We start from the raw sequence: 17,849 nt of genomic DNA on the forward strand, positions 1-17,849 counted from the left end.
GAAGTTGAAATGAATTTTAAGACAATTAAATACTCTACTAACAAAAAATCTGTTAGAATAATGAGTGTATGTATGTCCCTTAAGGTCCTTGTGTAATGTGATATTGTACACCCTAGACCAATTGTCCATTGTATATTATTTATATATACAGTACTTGTGTTCCCACATGTACTTCCTGTATTGATTTGTTGTTAATAAAAAATAAATAACATACAGAAATTGTGTACGGTGCAATAAATGATAGGACTACACACACAATAAAATAAAATAAATAACATACAGAAATTGTGCACGGTGCAATAAATGATAGGACTACACAGACAATAAACAGAGTTTACTATTAAAAAACAACATAATATCTTATCGAAATACTTTTCATTATTCTTTGTATGATAACTATAATTTTGCAAATGTTCAATAATTTTCGACCTAATTATTAATTTACTACGTATAGAGGACGGGACTGCTATTTTGCATTCCCACAGATCCGTTACCCGGAAGTACTTAGTTATTTCCTCCTATTCACAGTGGGAAAATGTATGCGCGACAGTTGGATTTAACAAACAAAACCGTTCATATACCTCAATGAACAAAACACTGTTTGCGTTTTCTATGGCGGTTGTAACGGTTCAATTTGCTTGCGTTGTCGACTTGAGACTGGTTAGGGAATGAAGAAAATGTTATGCATGGTACGTTATTCATATGAAGAGAATGCCAGTGTGTTCAGCTAACGAAGTTGAAGAAGTTTCCAATCTTCTGATTGACGGTCAGTGGTAGTAGCTAGCTTTCTCAGGTGGTTAACTCGACAACTGTTGTGGCAATGACTTCCAGAGGTAGAGGAACCCAAAAGTCAAATATAACTGGTGCAAAAATAACTTCACGCAATGTTATATCTTGTTATAAAGTCGGATACACCTGGAACCGAGGTGGAAGACTCAAGGAGTTGAGAATAAGGTGAGAAGTAGCCCCTCAAATAAACCAATTGGACAGATGTAATTATTCAATCGACCATGACTAGAACTTGAAGGCTATAACGTTAGTCTGTGTTGACTTTTGTTTAATCCCAGCACTAACACATCTGATTATACTGAGCAAAAATATAAACACAAAATGTAAAGTGTTGGTCCCATGTTTCATGAGCTGAAATAAAAGTTTGTTGAAATTTTTCATACACACAAAAAGCTTATTTCTCAAAAATGTTGTGCACAAGTTTGTTTACATCCCTGTTAGTGAATATTTTTCCTTTGCCAAGATAATCCATCCACCTGACAGGAAGCTGTTAAAATAGCATGATCATTACACAGGTGCACCTTGTGTTGGAAATAATAAAAGGCCACTCTGAAATGTGCAGTTTTGTGTCACAACACAATGCCACAGATGTTTTGAGGGAGCGTGCAATTGGCATGCTGACTGCAGGAACAACCGGCCTCACAATTGCAGACCATGTGTAACTACACCTGCCCAGGACCTCCACATCCAGTGTCTTCACCTGCGGGATTGTCTGAGACCAGTCACCTGGGCAGCTGCTAAAACTGAGGAGTATTTCTGTCTTGACTGGGCCTGGCTTCCCAGTGGATGGGCCTGGCGCCCAAGTGGGTGGACCTATGCCCACCAATGGTTGCGCCCCTGCCCGTAAATGTGAAATCCATAAATTGGGGCCTAATTAATTAATTTAAATTGACTGATTTTCTTATATGAACTGTAACTCACTAAAATTGTTGAAATTGTTGCACCTTAAGTTTATATTTTTGTAAAGTACAGTGGGGAGAACAAGTATTTGATACACTGCCGATTGTGCAGGTTTTCCTACTTACAAAGCATGTAGAGGTCTGTAATTTTTATTGCCCAGCGACAGCCCCGATTCCGTCTCTCACAGTTGAAGTGTACCTATGATAAAAAATTACAGACCTCTACATGCTTTATAAGTAGGAAAACCTGCAAAATAGGCAGTGTATCAAATACTTGTTCTCCCCACTGTATATTTAAGGTATGTTTAGTGCTGGGCTGGAATAAAAGCCTGCACACACAATGCCCTTCCATGACTCGAGTTGTCCATCCCTGAGATCAAACTCTGTCTTCTAGGCACCTTGCACGGAAGTTTCTCAAACTATGGATGCAGAAGACCTTTGGACGTGTTCATCCTTACAAAGCCAGGTGCACTTTCTCAATCCTGTGGAGGAATAGCCAGATTACATCACTGCTTGAATTTAATGGATTACAATGTCAAATAGTGGGAAAATAACATTAGTAAAGCTCTTGATGCTATGCAGTACTTGACTTGGACTGAAATAGTTGTTGGTACTCATTTTGGGTGGATGTACTGTTTACAATTAGGTGCAGGAGCGCCAAAATACTTTTTAGCTAATATTCTATAAGAGGAACAGGAGCTTAAGCTGTAGAACATTTAAGGTGCTGGTACTCCGCTCTGGTGAGCTCCTGCTCAAGTCAGGCACTGATGCTGTGAATATATCTACTGTGTGTAGCCTGAATTCTCTAACTGGAAGATTATTACCTTCTCCGATCTCTAGGTCTCACCATCGCAAAGTGGTGCTACAGCGGGCTCAGGGGGGCTGGAAGGATGAGTGGTGGACAGCCAGGAGGGAGTGGAGCCTCACAGTGAGGGCAGAGTGCCATTACAGGTCAGTGTCTGTCTCTAACCGCTGCTGCTCAGTTGTGGGGTGACAATACATGCCCATCAGTACTTACGGACAAAGTCTGTTGGTTGAAATTACGTTATTACAACCTTAAAATCTGGTTGTAATGACGTCATTGCAACCAGCTTTGCCTGCTGGGATGTACAGTGTGTTCAGAAAGTATTCATACCCCTTGACTTATTCCACATTTTGTTGTGCTAGACTGAATTCAAAATGGATTAAAAAAAATATTCTCACACATCTACACACAATACCCCATAATGACAACCTTAAAAATATGCTTTTAGAATTTTTTGCAATTTTATTGAAAATTATATACTGAACTCATTTACATAAATATTCACACCACGAGTCAATACTTTGTAGAAGCACCTTTGGCAGTGATTACAGCTTTGAGTCGTCTTTGGTATGTCTTGCACATCTGGATTTGGGGATTGTGTCCCAGTCTTCCTTGCATATTCTCAAGCTCTGTTATGGTAGATGGAGAGCGGTGGTGAACAGCAATCGTCATGTCTTTCCACAGATTTTCAATGCAATTCAATTCTGGGCCACTCAAGGACTTTAACATTCTTGTTGTGAAGCCATTCCAGCATTGCTTTGGCTGCATGCTTGGGGTCATTGTCTTGTTGAAATGTAAATCTTTGCCCCAGTCTAAGGTCATTTGTACTCTTTAGCAGTTTCTCATCAAGGATGTGCCTGTATTTGGAATTCATTGTTCCCTCTATCTTTAGTCTCACAGTCCCTGCCACTGAAAAGTATCCCCATAGCATGATGCTGCCACCACCATGCTTAACGGTAGGAATGATGTTAGACGGGTGATGGGCTGTGCCTGGTTTTCTCCAGACATAGCACTTTGCATTCAGGCCAAATAGTAAAATTTTTGTCTCATCAATCCACAGAATATTTTGCCTTATGATCTGAGTTTTTCATGAGCCTTTTTGCAAACTACAGGTGTGCAAGCCCTTCCCTTTGCCTCAGGATTGGCTCCCGTCTGGCCACGCTCCCATAAAGCCCAGATTGGTGAAGTGCTGTAGAGACTGTTGTTCTTCTAGCAGGTTCTCCCATCTCAGCCAAGGAACTCTGAAGTTCCGTCATTGGGTTCTTGGTCACCTCCCTGACCAAGGTCCTTCTTGCCCGGTTGCTCAGTTTGGTTTTACAGCCAGCTCTAGGCAGAGTCTAGGTAGTTCCATCTTTTTTTAATTCCCTAACAATGGAAACCACTGTGCGATTGTAAACTTTCAACACTCAAAATGTTTTATACCCTTCCCCAGATATGCCTCATCACAATTCTATCTCGGAGATCTATGGACAGTTCCTTGGACTTCATGGTATAGTTTCTGTTCTGACAACTGTGGTACCTTTATATAGACATGTGTGTTTCTTTCTAAATCATGTCCAAACAATTGAATTGGCTACAGGTTGACTCCTTCACCCGTATATCTCAAGGATGATCAAAGGAAATTGGATGCACTGAGCTCAATTTGGCATGTCATAGAAAAGGAGTGTGAATACTTATGTAAATGAGACAATTCTGTATTTCATTTTCAACAAATTAGCAAACATTTCTATAAACATGTAACATGTTTTCACTTTGTCATTATGGGGAATTGTGTGTGTATGGGTGAGTTTTTTTAAATCCATTTGAATTCAGGCTGTAACACAACACAATGTGGAAAGGTGTAGGGCTGTGGCAGTCATGAAATTTGTTCTGATTTAGAATAGCCCATTATCAAAGGGGCAGGGGAAAAAATACATGTAATTTGAATGCACTCAAATAGCAAATGGAAGCCGCGCGCATTCCCACCTGTCCGTTTTGTAGGCTACTTGGGTTTTATAGCGGGAGCATGTGCTTAATATGAGCAGCTGAGAAATATAACAACACTTATTTCACTCCATGTATCAACCACTTTGAGGAGCATGCTCTCGCTGCCTGACAGGTGATACTCCGCCCAAACTCTGTTTGCCATGGCCTCTTCAACCTTGTTCCTACAGCTACCCAGTGCCCAATTTGGGAAACCAAGTGAAATCTGTTTGGAAACATCGTTAGTAGCATGTTTTTGCAACAACACATATTTCACTAAACTGTTGACAGCCCGTCTGTACGCTCGAGAAAGGAATGAAGGAGAGAGGATTCTATATTCTGTATAGCTAAAGGTAATGTGTCACCCAATTAATTATGAAAATATAATAATATTACTAGGCTATTCAAAATACAAAAATTCACTAATTGTAGACTAACTGTAAGTCGCCCTGCACAATCAATGAACCAACAGCACCGCCTAGGGCTATACGTTTTCTCCCAGACTCATGGATAAAAATGTTGGAGCGTAGCATAAGGTAACCAGTCCATCCAGTATGCATAATAATACAGTCCACACTCAAAGGCTAGACCAATTATGTACCAAAGACATCTTAAATCAGTTTTGTTTTATGTGGTAGGCTATGTATTGTATAATGGAACAATCATAATTTTTATTTCCGTTTTGGGGGGGGGGGGGGGCTCATAAGCCTATGCATATGCAAAAGCTCTAATATGCCTATGGGTGTTTTGAATTAATCATTACCTTAGAAAGCGCCGTCCATTTTTTTATATTAGGCTTTGAAACAACATCTACAACAACCATGTTTTACACTGTTTCAACCTGTTGTTGAATTTCTTTCTTCAAATTGATCATCATAGTGAGGTGAGTTTTAAAAGTATGATAGGTCTACTGTTTTGATGAGAAGTGTTTGATGTGATTTTTGCATCAATGTTAGAGGGACAATAGAGCCCTGAGTACCAGGCCAATAGGACCTGATGGTCGTTAGCAAGTTGGGTAGTACCAAAGCAAGTCCAGAGTACATAAAAGGAGCTTACCTTGACTCAATAGTTACATGGAATTTTACTGAGGTCATGACTGCCTGTGTGGCACTGCAACCTCCCTAGTCAAGGGGTATGAATACTTTCCGAAGGCGCTGTATGGCAGCCAACAATAGTTTGGCCAATGTGGAAACTGATGATGCTGTCTGTCCTGTGTTGTAGGTATTATCTGTATAACCAGGTGTTCCATGGCTGGCAGAGGTTTGTGTCTTTACAGAAGGAGGAGAGGAGGATATTCCAAAAAGCAACATGTTTTGGTATGGACTGGCTTGTGTGGTTTTGGTATTAATCTAGGTGAATGTCTCCCTCTGGAAAATGATGGACCCCAGCAGTAGTGGCTGGCAGGGCATGTTATGAGTCACAGCAGTAATTAGAGTTTCTCCTGTATGCCAGCTGAGAGGTGGTGTCAGCATGTGGCCTGGGACAGCTGGGAAGTATACATCGAGATGAGGAGGATGAAACACAGGATGCAAGAATCTGCTCTTCAGTTCCGGAAACTCACAGCTCTACGGTGAGGCATTATGACTGATAAATGCTATTTTGTTTATTTATTTTTGGATTACTTTGAATCAGGAACAATACACTGACTAAGTCACTCGGAGGTTAGTGAACTTCCTGCATACAGTCATTGCGTGACGGATTTATATATGATTAACCATTTGATTAAATGTAAGTGAAAGGGGAGGGGGCAGCCTGTGTTAATGCTTATGTGTGTTCCCCCCAATACAGTTGGATGTGGACTGTGTGGCAGACTGGGCTGCAGAGGAGATATGATGCCTGTGTTATGGAGGACCAAGCACTGCAGCACTGGGCTCTGATGCTACAGGGCAGAGTGAGTAGAGCACATCTTATACATCCCACACATATCTGTACCATTCCCCAGGTGTTGGTGAATTAAAATGTTACATTTTATTGGACTAACATCTAAGCCGGGGGTGGGGGGGAATTGTTTTAAGATGGTCATACCATGGATCATTTAGCTATTTCATTTTGAGTTTTAGGACCCCTTTAGGTATTAAAAGAATATGTTAAATTATTTGATAAAATATCAAATTTGGCCTTTATAACTATAACCCATAGAAACGCATTGAATAACACATTCAAAAATGGCAAAGACAGTAAAAAAATAAATAATAAGAAACAAGGTTCTGAAGTGTTCGTCCTATATCTAGGCCATATAAGAAAGCTAAGGCAATATTCGTTTTTTGGCACATATTTAACCCTTTATTTTTGTTGGCACAAACTCAAATCTCCATACTTCCATTAATTTGTATGGTTTACCTTCAGACAAGTCACGTGGAGGTCGTAGAGCAAAATGGAGAACGCCATTGTTAGTCTCCGCTTTCCATAGAGTGGTCCAAATAGTTTCTAGGCCAAACTATTTTTGTGAGAAGACCGATTTTCAGGATGTCTCATGGTCTGACAATCACCGCTGTAGCTCGGCCACCTTCCAACATAGATGCGGAAGGCCGACAGAGGCGGATGCAGTGGATGTAAAAAAACGTACATCTCTAGTTTAAACTGACGGATTTTGATGGGGATTTTTTCAATTAAATTACTTAGATTGCCACATGGGTGCGTCAACAGACTCTTAAGGATTTGAGCATGTATGTTTGTTGTGTCTTAGGCATGGCTTCAGTGGAAAGAAGTGTACATGCTCGCCTGTAGTTGGAGAGAGAGGGAGTCCAAGTCTTCACTGCACTACATTCATGGGATGCAAAGAAAGGCGCTTTGTGGTTGGATCAGCTATGTTCACCTCCGCCAAACTAAGAGGAAACCACAAGGTCCCATCTTCTATTAATCTCTTTATCATATGTACTGTTGGTCTTCTGTCACAATCATTGGACATTCATGGTCTAGGATTAAACTCACACCTTTTCAGAAACATACTGTATATTGACAAATTTTGATCATTTTAAATGGTCTCAAAAACAAACACCAAACTCTCAAATCCTCGAGAACTTCCAGTGAAAAACACTACTTCTGTTGTCATTATTCTTATATAATTGTTTACCTCCTGTGTTTCAGATGTTGCGGTGCGAGCCTGGCAACTCCAGTTGGTCAGGAGGTATTGGTTTGTGTGGAAAAGTGGACTACAGAGCAGACAGAGAGAGGTGGACAGAGGGCAGGCTTCTTATAGACTGGCACAACGCAGCACACAGCGCAGGGCACTGGAGCGCTGGAGACACTGTATCCTACTACACACACACTCATTGTAAAACACCAGGGCCTGGTGTGGAGTCACACACTACTGCAAGAACAGCATAAGGCAATTCTCGACTTTTCTCATCTACTGCAACATCATACTTCTCTGAATTTATTTGAACATTTCCTGAGCTCCTGTGCAGACAGGAGGATGTGCATGCAGGAGTCTGAAAGAGACCAGGCTGCAAGTCAACACCAACACCGCCATCTACTGGTAAGATGGAGGAGCACTGATCTGATGAATGTTTATGGACATCCATAGAGACTGGTTACTGTACCATAGAGCAGTGTTTCCCAACCCTGGTCCTCCAGTACTCCCAACAGTACACCGTTTCATTGTAGCCCTGAACAAACACACCTCATTCAACTCATTGAGGGCTTGATGATTAATTGACAAGTTGAATCAGCTGTGCATGTCCGGGGCTACAATAAAAATATGTACTGTTGGGGGTACTTGAGAACTGGAGTTGGGAACCACTGCCATAGAGTATTCCTTAATTCTCTCATTCCAACTTGGTCTGTCTACTACAGCACACTGGATTGAGAAGTCTGACCCTCAATGTCACTCGGAGCAAAACTTATCGTCTCAACAAGAACATCGCTGCCCAGCATCATCATCACACTGTAACTGTTATTATACTGTAGCTAATATCCATGAAGTCACCCAGCATTAGTATCATTACAATTGTTCTAACAGTACAGAGTAAGTATGACACCCAATTCATGTTTTTCAAACAACATTTCTGTGTGTGTTTTCTGTAGGTAACATGCAGATATTGGAGACTCTGGCAGCAACGTCTTGAGGAAGCTGAAGATCAGGGACTTCAGATGCAGATGCAGATGGCACTGACCCACTACAGGTACACACACATATACACACACACACACACACACACACACACACACACACACACACACACACACACACACACACACACACACACACACACACACACACACACACACACACACACACACAGTTATGAATTGATGATACACATTCTCATATTAGTAATGCTATTTCTATGATGCATGTTTTTCTGATCTCATTAATGCCATCTTTTGACAGCACTTCACTGCAGAGTAATTGCTTGCGCCACTGGAGAGAGCAGCTTGTTGAACACAGACACATGCAGGTACACCCACCCGTACACATGTGCACACACACACACACCCTCTTACATTCCACTCATTGGCATTGTGTGGACTGTGTGTGGTTTTAGGGGCTGGAGCGTCGTGCTGAGGCCTGGTTTGCTGACCACATCTTTCCACAGTGTCTTGACTCATGGGTTGAGTTTACCTGCCAGAGGAGACAGCATAGGGAGAGGACAGAGCTGGCACAACTCCATAATCAGTGAGTTCCATCCTGTTTCTGACCTAGTGATGATCTAGGATCAGGTGTCACTTGTCTGATCCTAGATCAGCACTACTACTATAAGATGCTTTGTGGCCGATTTAGACTTAGGAAATGTATGCCGTTTTTACGCGTTTTGGTGTTGCTCTCTTGCACGCATTGAATACATTTAAATCAACCCTAGAAAACTCACACTGGGTGGCATACCAATTTGATCAGGAGTGTTTCTTCAATTGGTTTTTCTGTTCATTTCTCTAAAGCAATCCCTTTTTATACTGGTAACTTTCATTTGAATTTGATTGGCACAACATTAGAATGCGTTCAGAATGGAGATGAAAGATAGTTATTAGAGCATATGCATATTTATCTCAGTTTTAGAACACAATATCTATGATTAAGGAAGTTTTTATGGACCCTAGGCTACTTAATGGAAAAATAGGGTTTGGAGAGCCTTCAGGCACAAAATATAAAAACGCCACATTCAGTTCTTCAACTCATGGTAATGTTGGAAGATGAATGTACATAGAATTATAATAGGGAGAACAGTGTACAGTAGTAGTATACCCTGGCCTGTTGCCCGCGCTGACTATGGAACTGTGTGATGACACGGCCAAGCATTGCACCATGCGTCAGGTTCAAACTGTTATGGCTTGGGCTGTGCTCCATAATGATTTAATTAGCCAACATTTTTTTTACTTTAAATATGATCAAATATTATTAGTGTTCTTCAGCAACAACCACACGGACGTGGCAGTGTTTACAAAGGAAGCAAATAAGGTAAATGAAACAATGTAATGAAATGGAATGATACGAACTGTACCAACTGAAGGGAACAGTAAATCGGCATTTGAATATGTGTGGCCAACTGACGGTCAATACTGATAGTGGCTAATATTTAACATGATAGAATAGTAGGAAACAGAAAGTTGAGGCATATAATTAAAACATTAGAGAGTGTGACTGTCATTGTGCAATGCTTAGGCCATACTATTGAAATTATGCATAAAGTCACAGCATTTTATACTTCATTGTGGGAAAGGGGCGGAAATGCCTGTCATGTTATTATGCTTTTCAGTTTGCTTCCATGAATGGTTTCACATTAGTCTCCAGCAATCAGAAGGAAAAATCCTCAAACAATTGCTATTTGTATGTACAATCCCCTTCCCAAACATATTACTCATTTACCTAGCTCTTATCAATAGTGATGGGGGAAAACATTTAAACAGTTACATATCTTGATATATATAAAAACATTTGTTGGTGGTTGCTGTAGCTAGCGCTAATCAGCTGTACCAGCTCCAAAACTCTGGTATTTTCCATCCTATAGCTTGTTCTCCATTTTCTTTTTAAATATTGAGCCAACATGTTTTCAGCACCTTTATTCCCATGACTGATAAAAACAATTTTTTATGCTCTCTCTTGTGCCTCTGCAGCAAACATACAGAGCAATATGTTTGGAGCATCAACTCGCAAATAAAATCGCAGTATCAAATCACAATACATATAGAATTGTGAAAATAGGCATACATATTCTATGGGCACCTAAGTATCAATAGCTCTTATTAATTAATAAATTATAGTGCATGGAGAATGCTGTTATTTCTATCTGAAAAAGGAATGTAGGCCTAGATGTTTTTCCACTTGGAACCGACAGGTTCGCTAGACCTAGGGCTGTTGCGGTGACCATATTACCACCACACAAGCAGTCATGAGTCACGGCCACTGTAAAATTCCATGTGACCGCTGTGTCACGGTAATCTCCTTTAATGTACTCTGGACATGCTTTGGTAGCATACTTGCTAACTACCACGGGGTCCTAATGGCCTGGTACTCAGGGCTCTATTGTCCCTCCATCAGGTCCTAATGGCCTGGTACTCAGGGCTTTATTGTCCCTCCATCAGGTCCTAATGGCCTGGTACTCAGGGCTCTATTGTCCCTCCATCAGGTCCTAATGGACTGGTACACAGGGCTCTATTGTCCCTCTAACCACTCTGACATCATTGCAAATGCCTTTGGAAATCACATCAAACACATCAGAACAGTAGGCCCATAGTACTTTTAAAACTCACCTCACTGTGATGATCAAATTGAAGAAAGAAGTTCAACAGCAGGTTGAAACAGTGTAAAACATGGTTGTTGTGGATGTTGTTTCATGGTTGTTGTGGATGTTGTTTCAAAGCCTAACACAACAAAATGGACAGCGCTTTCTAAGGTCAGAATACCTGTAGAGAGAATTAAGTGTAACTCAGGTCTGAATTCCCCCCAATGTGACTAAGGCCCCTGGGCTACATTTAAGCAATAAGGCCCGAGGGGGTATATGGCCAATAAACCACGGGTAAGGGCTGTCCTAATGCACGATGCAAAGCGGAGTGCCTGGAGTACCACACCCCCAAGGTGCCTTATTGCTATTATAAACTGGTTACCAATGTAATTAGAGCAGTAAAAATAAATGTTTTGTCATACCCGTGGTATACGGTCTGATATACCATGGCTGTCACCCAATCAGCATTCAGGGCTCGAACCACCCAGTTTATAATTATGAACAACATGCAGTTAGATTTGTGAGCATGACGTTTGTGTTAGTGTGTGACCCACTCTAACCCTCTGTAGGCAGCATCAGTACACTTGGGCCTTCTATACCTGGTGGGGACGTTCAGAGGAGAGGAAGGAGCAGAGACTGGCTGAGAGGATGGTAAAATACACAGTCACAATACACGCACACAAACATACCACTCAAAGATATACATACAACACACCGTCATGGTACAGACAAATAGCCGAAGAGGGCCCACCTGTCTTGCCCTTTAGGCCTCGCTGCATGAGGAGAGGTCGTGTTTGATGAGAGCCTGGGACCACTGGCAGCGGAGGGCGAGGCAACAACAGGAGGAGAGGGAGAAGCAGAGAGCCTCTGACACACTGTACCGCCGTACTCTAGTCCACAACACACTCAGCCAGTGGAAGGACAATGTCACTGTGATCCGGGACAGGTACTATACCACCGGCAGTTCACTGAAATATCAGCGAGGATCACGATGATATCTTACAACTTTGATTGTATTTTACTTTAATGACCTAACGCTGACTGTTTGGGACCAACCTGTTCAGAAAGAAGTAGGCAAGTGTGAGGTTATTCTTCATTTTGTTTGCGGGCCCATCCCCCACCCCCCTCTCTGGAGGACAAAGGTCCTTTTTTTTAACTTTTTTTTTTACAGCTATTTTTTTACATATACATTATTCATATATTTTACATGCATTGTACTTTTATACACAGTATTACATGACAGAAATATTGTTTGATATACACATTAAAAGGTACTCCGACATATACGGTATACATGATATAGGATGTTTTCAGTCCTAACTATTACAGATTGAGCTTTCTTAACAGGAGATTATTCTTAACTGGATTTGATTGACAATTGAAGACCCTTTGAAATTTTGCCTTAGTCCTTCATGTATATGTGTGTTTGGTTTGTATATTTGTGTTTTTTCGTATGTATCTCATAAGGCGAAAACGAGAGGAGCAGGCAGGTCGACATGGTGATGTGCGTTGTGTGAGACACGCCCTGAGTGGCTGGAGTGAGGTACAGCATCTTGCCATACATAATCTACCATTAGCCATGCTGTAATGTTTGGTTTGTCCAGAGTAATTATCCCACATTGTGTCTGTCTCTATCTGTCTGTCTGATGTGTCAGTATGTCCAGCACAGAACAGAGAAGAACAGCAGGCTGGATCAGATGGACAGTTACTATGAACACAGACTTCTCAAACACACTTTACAGGCCTGGAAGGTACAGCAGACCTCACATTAACTGTAATAAATGACACAAGTCTACACTTATATTGGTGTGCTTTGTAAACTGGCACAGCAACATTTAATTTGGTCATCATGCATCTTCTGACCTGCTTGGTGCACACGGAATGGGCTCCGCTTTGTTGGTTTGTGTGTATCCTGTGGTACGTGCTGTAATCTCTTTGCCTATCACCCGTAGGAGCATCACCTCCAAAGACAGCAGGTCTATGAGCATGTAGAGGAGCGCTACAGTCAACATCAGAAACACTTCCTCAGGTATCAACCTAAATAGAGTCACAGTCTCTATATATACCTCTTTATCCACAATCTCTTACTTGTAATATTGATTTTGCAATATTTCTAACTGACACTTGTATTATGTGTTCCCAGGAGGATTCTGCGTGTGTGGAAGGATAATGTAGCCCTGTTGGCAGCAGCCAGCAGCAGAGAGAAGACAGCAGAGAACCACTACCAGCACTGCGTTCAGGTTAAGGTATTGGAGCTGCTGTAAGACCTATCTACTGCTTCATATGTTACCAAGACTGATTCCGTGGCTATAACTACTGCTCACCCACAAATGTGCCTAATTTATTTTCCTGTAGGTGCTGTTGGGATGGAGGAAAGCCACATCTTGTGCAGTGTCAAACTGTCACCAGCAGAGAGAGGCAGTGAGCAAGGCTCAGACTCACATGGATAAAGGTAGAGAAATACTTTACCATGGCTCCAATTCTTAGTGAAGCAGCTGGAGACAAATTGTTTATTATTCAATGCTATTTTCTGTTAGATCATTCTCCCGGCACATTGAATAAAGCCTCCATTGACATGTCAAGTCTATTGCCATCATTTTTTATGTCTCAGTGCGGCAGGAGGCGACTTTCAAGAGATGGAGGGAGCGAAGCCGAGAGGTTGTGGAGGACAGTATAGGCATGGAGAAAGCCATAAGGCTCCACCACCACTCTCTTCTCTGCAGAACATTCAGATCATGGACTATGTACCAGCAGCATCAGCAGAGCTTCAAGGTAGATGGATACTGCATTTGGTCCTGTGAGTCTGCAGTGTGCTGTTTGATACTTTCTGATCCTAGGTAGGTTTGTGTTAGTATTGTGTTGTTTATGTGGTCCTTCTCTAGGTGATGAAAGGGAGAGGCCACTTGCTGCTGAGACAGAAGACATGCCAGCTCTTCTTTGCACACTGGAAAATTGTGGTGAACTTATTGCTGTTTTAACATGAATTCCCGTTTTAACATGCTTATTTCAAATATTAAAGGCCTCCTTGACAAGATTTGCGTGAACTTTTGTTCAAGTCACTTTTAAATACATTGATGGAATTGGAAAAAAATATTTTCTGATGTTTACTGTCTTAAAGAAAAGCCAGATTATTATATAAACTTTCAATGGTAAGTCTGTAAGCCTCTGATTGTCTTGGTGAACTCCTGGCTGTTATCTAAGTGTGCTGTTCTCCTCTGGTCCTGGCCTGCACAGCTGCAGCACAGAAGGAGAGAGGCTGAGCAGACAGAACAGGCCCTCTGGCATTGGTCCCTCAGTCTCCAGGCCAAGGTAATACCTGGATACACATACTTCACTGGCAGCTGGCTTTCAGCCCAACTTAAAACACAGGAGATATTATCCCTCTCTCTCTGTTTGTCTGTAGTGAGGGAATTCTGTCTCCTGCATGACTACTGTTGACCCTGTGGATGTATAGCCTGGGTCCCGATCTTTTTGTGCTGTCTTGCCAATGACCATTGGAGTTCGCAAGACTGCACAATCAGATCTGTGACCAGGCTGGCGCGTGTAAAGTTCTCATTGATGATATCCAGGCCACAGCTAGAATAAAGGAAATGGAAGTGAAAACATACAGTAGGCTCTATAGACATAATGAATGAGACGCCCCCCGGTGAATAGTGGAAATATATAGAAGAGTGAAGACTCATCAGACATACTGAATGAGACGTCTGATCCCTTGGTGTGTTCTGATCCAGGTGCTGGAGGCCTGGAGGCTGTGGGTCACAGAGCAGGACAGAAAGCAGGAAAGGCTGGCCCAGGCTGCCCAGTTCTATAGAGATCAGCTGCTGAGGGAAGGAGTGGCCCACGTCCTCACACACGCCGCTCACATGGGCAGCTTCAGCACCAACATAGCACTGCACAGCCAGGAGCAGGTGTGTGTGTGAGCACTTGCTGTGTTTGATTATCTGATAGTATGTCTGCCTGCCTGCCTGAATGTCTGTGTGTCTCTGTGTGGAACTGGATCAAGTCCGTCTTGTCTGTGATCTACAGAGCTTGCGGCGTCTCCAAAGGGTGGTGCTGCGTTGTGCCATGCAGTGGAAACAGCGGGCCCTGAGTGGACCACACAGGGCGAGACCGCCTAGAGCGACAGCAGTGCCCCCCAAGAAGAGTGTGACCTTCTGTTTACCCAGCCCTGACCCAGAGTGCCGCACCCACAGCCGTACACATACCCAGAGTGGCATAGTGGGGCAGAGAGCATTAGACGGCATCCTCAACCACCTGTAAGTGGGCACAGTTACTATGCAAACATCAGGCCCTAAACATTATGGGAGGGTTTTCCAGATACCAATTAAGAGTAATGGAATAAAAAGAATGCTCAATGGAGAATCCCCATACAAATCACTTTTTTTGTCCAGAACAAGGCTTAATGTGTGCCTGGGAAACTATGTCTCTAATTCTTATGCTCAGTCTTACAGCAGCTCTATAACTGTGTGCAGGGTGGCGGTGCGTGCTTCTAGACTGCAGCCACGGCGGCCTAGAGATCTACTCGACTCCCCGGTCAAAGAGCTGCTCCCACCTACAGCTCCTCTACATCAAAGACCCAGTCCTCTTCCACATCAAACCAAGGTCCCAGTGACAGCGAACCTTTACCCTGCTGCAGCCTCCATCCCCATCTCTCCCATACGGGCACACCCAGCTCCCCATCTCAGTTTCCCAACGGCCCCACATCATGAATCACTGGGCCAGGACTTACTCCTGCCCCCTTCCTCATTCATGGCCACCCACACTCAAACTAAGGTAAGTCACTATATTCCAAAAACACATGTAAAGTCATTTTACTTTTTTTCAATGAGATTTCTTTATAGAATATCTGTTTTTTAGGTGAGGCAGCCTAGTGGCTCATGGGAAAGTGACTCCTCACTACTGTCCCCCAATGAGTTCTCCACCTTACATCAACAGCCAGAGTCTGATGGAGAAGATATGTTAACTGAGGAGGAGAATGTGGATCCCACTTTAGCCTGGACCAGAGAGCTGCTCAACATCCGCCTGGACATGCTGCACTTCCAACAGGACCGCAAGCTACTTCAGTAAGGACTCACAGCTCTGTGATGAACATTTCTGATAGATCTCATTTATACATTCTGGTGGATTTGTGTGTGTGTGTGTGTGTGTGTGTGTGTGTGTGTAGGTCGTGGCGAAGACTTGAAGAAGTGTTGAGAAGCTGGCTGCAGACGAGTGGAAGTGAGGGGGAAACTGAGGAGAGTAACACTATCCGCAAAGAGTTGGAGCAGGTAAGAGGTTTAAGGTTAGTCATATGGTTAGCAATGGTGTTAAGGTTAGGTTTAAAGAGACATTTTAGAAGTATGCTGGGTTCATGACTTTGTGGCTGTGGTAACCAGTGACGACCAGGCCACAATGGCAACGCAAATAACGATTTATAAACAAAAACAATTGTCGTTTTACCGGCTGTTCACCAGTCCTTGAAGAAAACAAGAAGCAATATTTTTTTCATGTGTTTCCTATCCACTTAACTAAATGGATGCCTTTGATTTAGCACACATTCCTCTGGAGGTATCATTTCATTTGAGCCATAAATCTTCAGCTATGAAAACAAGAACATTCAAAAGTTACAACAAGTCAAGCACATAATAACCATGCCATATCATGCAACAATTTTTCCTGTTATTTTGTGGTCATTCCAGATTAATTTCATGCTCTTTGTGTTGTCGTCATTTACAGCTGGAGGAGCGTATTGGCAGGCTGTCATCTGAGCTGGCAAAGCAGAAGCCTGTGATGATCCTCCACGCTGCCAGAATCCACAGGATAGAGAGTGTTCTCCTCCAAAGCAGCACGGCCACAGGACATGGACAGGGTCTGGGACAGGCCATTCTCAGTAGGCCTCCAGAGCTACTGCTCATCACTCCACACTAGGTGACATGACCAGGGCCGTCCCAGTGCCATGAGTAAGGAGGAGGAGGAGGAGCACCATAGACCTATATAAAGGAGCACAAGGACTTCTGATGAGACTACACCTGTCCATATTTTTGACATGTCATTCTCTACTGGTTGTTTTTATAGTATAAAACCATAAGAACAGAATTATTAATGGAAATTCTTCAATTGTAGCTTTTGAATTTATTATCCTAATCTTGGTAAATCGGTTTGACTAAGAAAGTAAAATCAAACATAAATCTTACACAGCTGTCTTGCCATGCCATTCTAAGTTGTAATGGCCTTTATTTTACTGTATACTGTGAATTACATCATATGTTGTGTTTTTAAATGATTTAATAAAATACTGCCTTCAGAAAGTATTCACACCCCTTGACTTTTTCCACATTTTGTTGCGTTAAAGTGGGATTAAAATTGATGTTTTTTTGTCAACGATCTACACAATTTAACATTTGTAAAAAGGTATGAAAAATAAACTAATATACAGTATCTTGATTAAATAAGTATTCAACCCCCTGAGTCAGTATGTTAGAATCACCTTTGGCAGCGATTACAGCTGTGAGTCTTTCTGGGTACGTCTCTAAGAGCTTTCCACACCTGGATTGTGCAACATTTTACCATAATTGAATATCACCTTTATTTTAACCAGGTAAGCTAGTTGAGAACAAGTTCTCATTTACAACTGCGACCTGGCCAAGATAAAGCAAAGCAGTGCAACACAGAGTTACACATGGAATCAACAAGCATACAGTCAATAACACAATAGAAACAAAAGAAAGTCTATATACAGTGTGTGCAAATGGCGTG

At 42.2% G+C, this 17,849-nt stretch overlaps 1 protein-coding gene across 3 annotated transcripts; it reads left to right on the plus strand.

The window, feature by feature from the left end:
• The first annotated feature begins 509 nt into the window (after positions 1-509).
• Positions 510-17,404, plus strand: sfi1 (SFI1 centrin binding protein). Of its 3 annotated transcripts, none has more exons than XM_055868978.1 (29): positions 510-954; positions 2,083-2,154; positions 2,529-2,639; positions 5,677-5,771; positions 5,908-6,025; positions 6,244-6,346; positions 7,142-7,298; positions 7,543-7,704; positions 7,863-7,933; positions 8,251-8,343; positions 8,482-8,579; positions 8,789-8,855; positions 8,943-9,073; positions 11,684-11,765; positions 11,882-12,060; positions 12,582-12,657; positions 12,770-12,865; positions 13,067-13,143; positions 13,258-13,360; positions 13,470-13,566; positions 13,726-13,886; positions 13,997-14,071; positions 14,349-14,423; positions 14,846-15,022; positions 15,141-15,370; positions 15,587-15,887; positions 15,972-16,177; positions 16,279-16,381; positions 16,830-17,404. In XM_055868978.1, the coding sequence occupies exons 1-29, from the start codon at positions 821-823 to the stop codon at positions 17,019-17,021; spliced, it is 3,642 nt and encodes a 1,213-aa protein (XP_055724953.1). In that variant the 5' UTR covers positions 510-820; the 3' UTR covers positions 17,022-17,404. The 3 variants fall into 3 exon arrangements, with proteins under 3 accessions (XP_055724953.1, XP_055724954.1, XP_055724955.1); XM_055868979.1 differs by having other exon boundaries at positions 16,050-16,177; XM_055868980.1 differs by lacking the exon at positions 8,251-8,343.
• Positions 17,405-17,849: the final 445 nt, after the last annotated feature.

Source organism: Salvelinus fontinalis, chromosome 18, assembly GCF_029448725.1.
Source record: "Salvelinus fontinalis isolate EN_2023a chromosome 18, ASM2944872v1, whole genome shotgun sequence".
Lineage (NCBI taxonomy): Eukaryota > Metazoa > Chordata > Actinopteri > Salmoniformes > Salmonidae > Salvelinus > Salvelinus fontinalis.

What these genes read in the sequence shown, in the direction of transcription:
- sfi1 (XM_055868978.1), top strand. Translation starts at nt 821, where the DNA reads ATGACTTCCAGAGGTAGAGGAACCCAAAAGTCAAATATAACTGGTGCA. An exon ending in CAGGACCGCAAGCTACTTCA is followed by an intron (nt 16,178 to 16,278) that starts GTAAGGACTCAC and finishes GTGTGTGTGTAG; the next exon opens with GTCGTGGCGAAGACTTGAAG. An exon ending in TCCGCAAAGAGTTGGAGCAG is followed by an intron (nt 16,382 to 16,829) that starts GTAAGAGGTTTA and finishes CGTCATTTACAG; the next exon opens with CTGGAGGAGCGTATTGGCAG.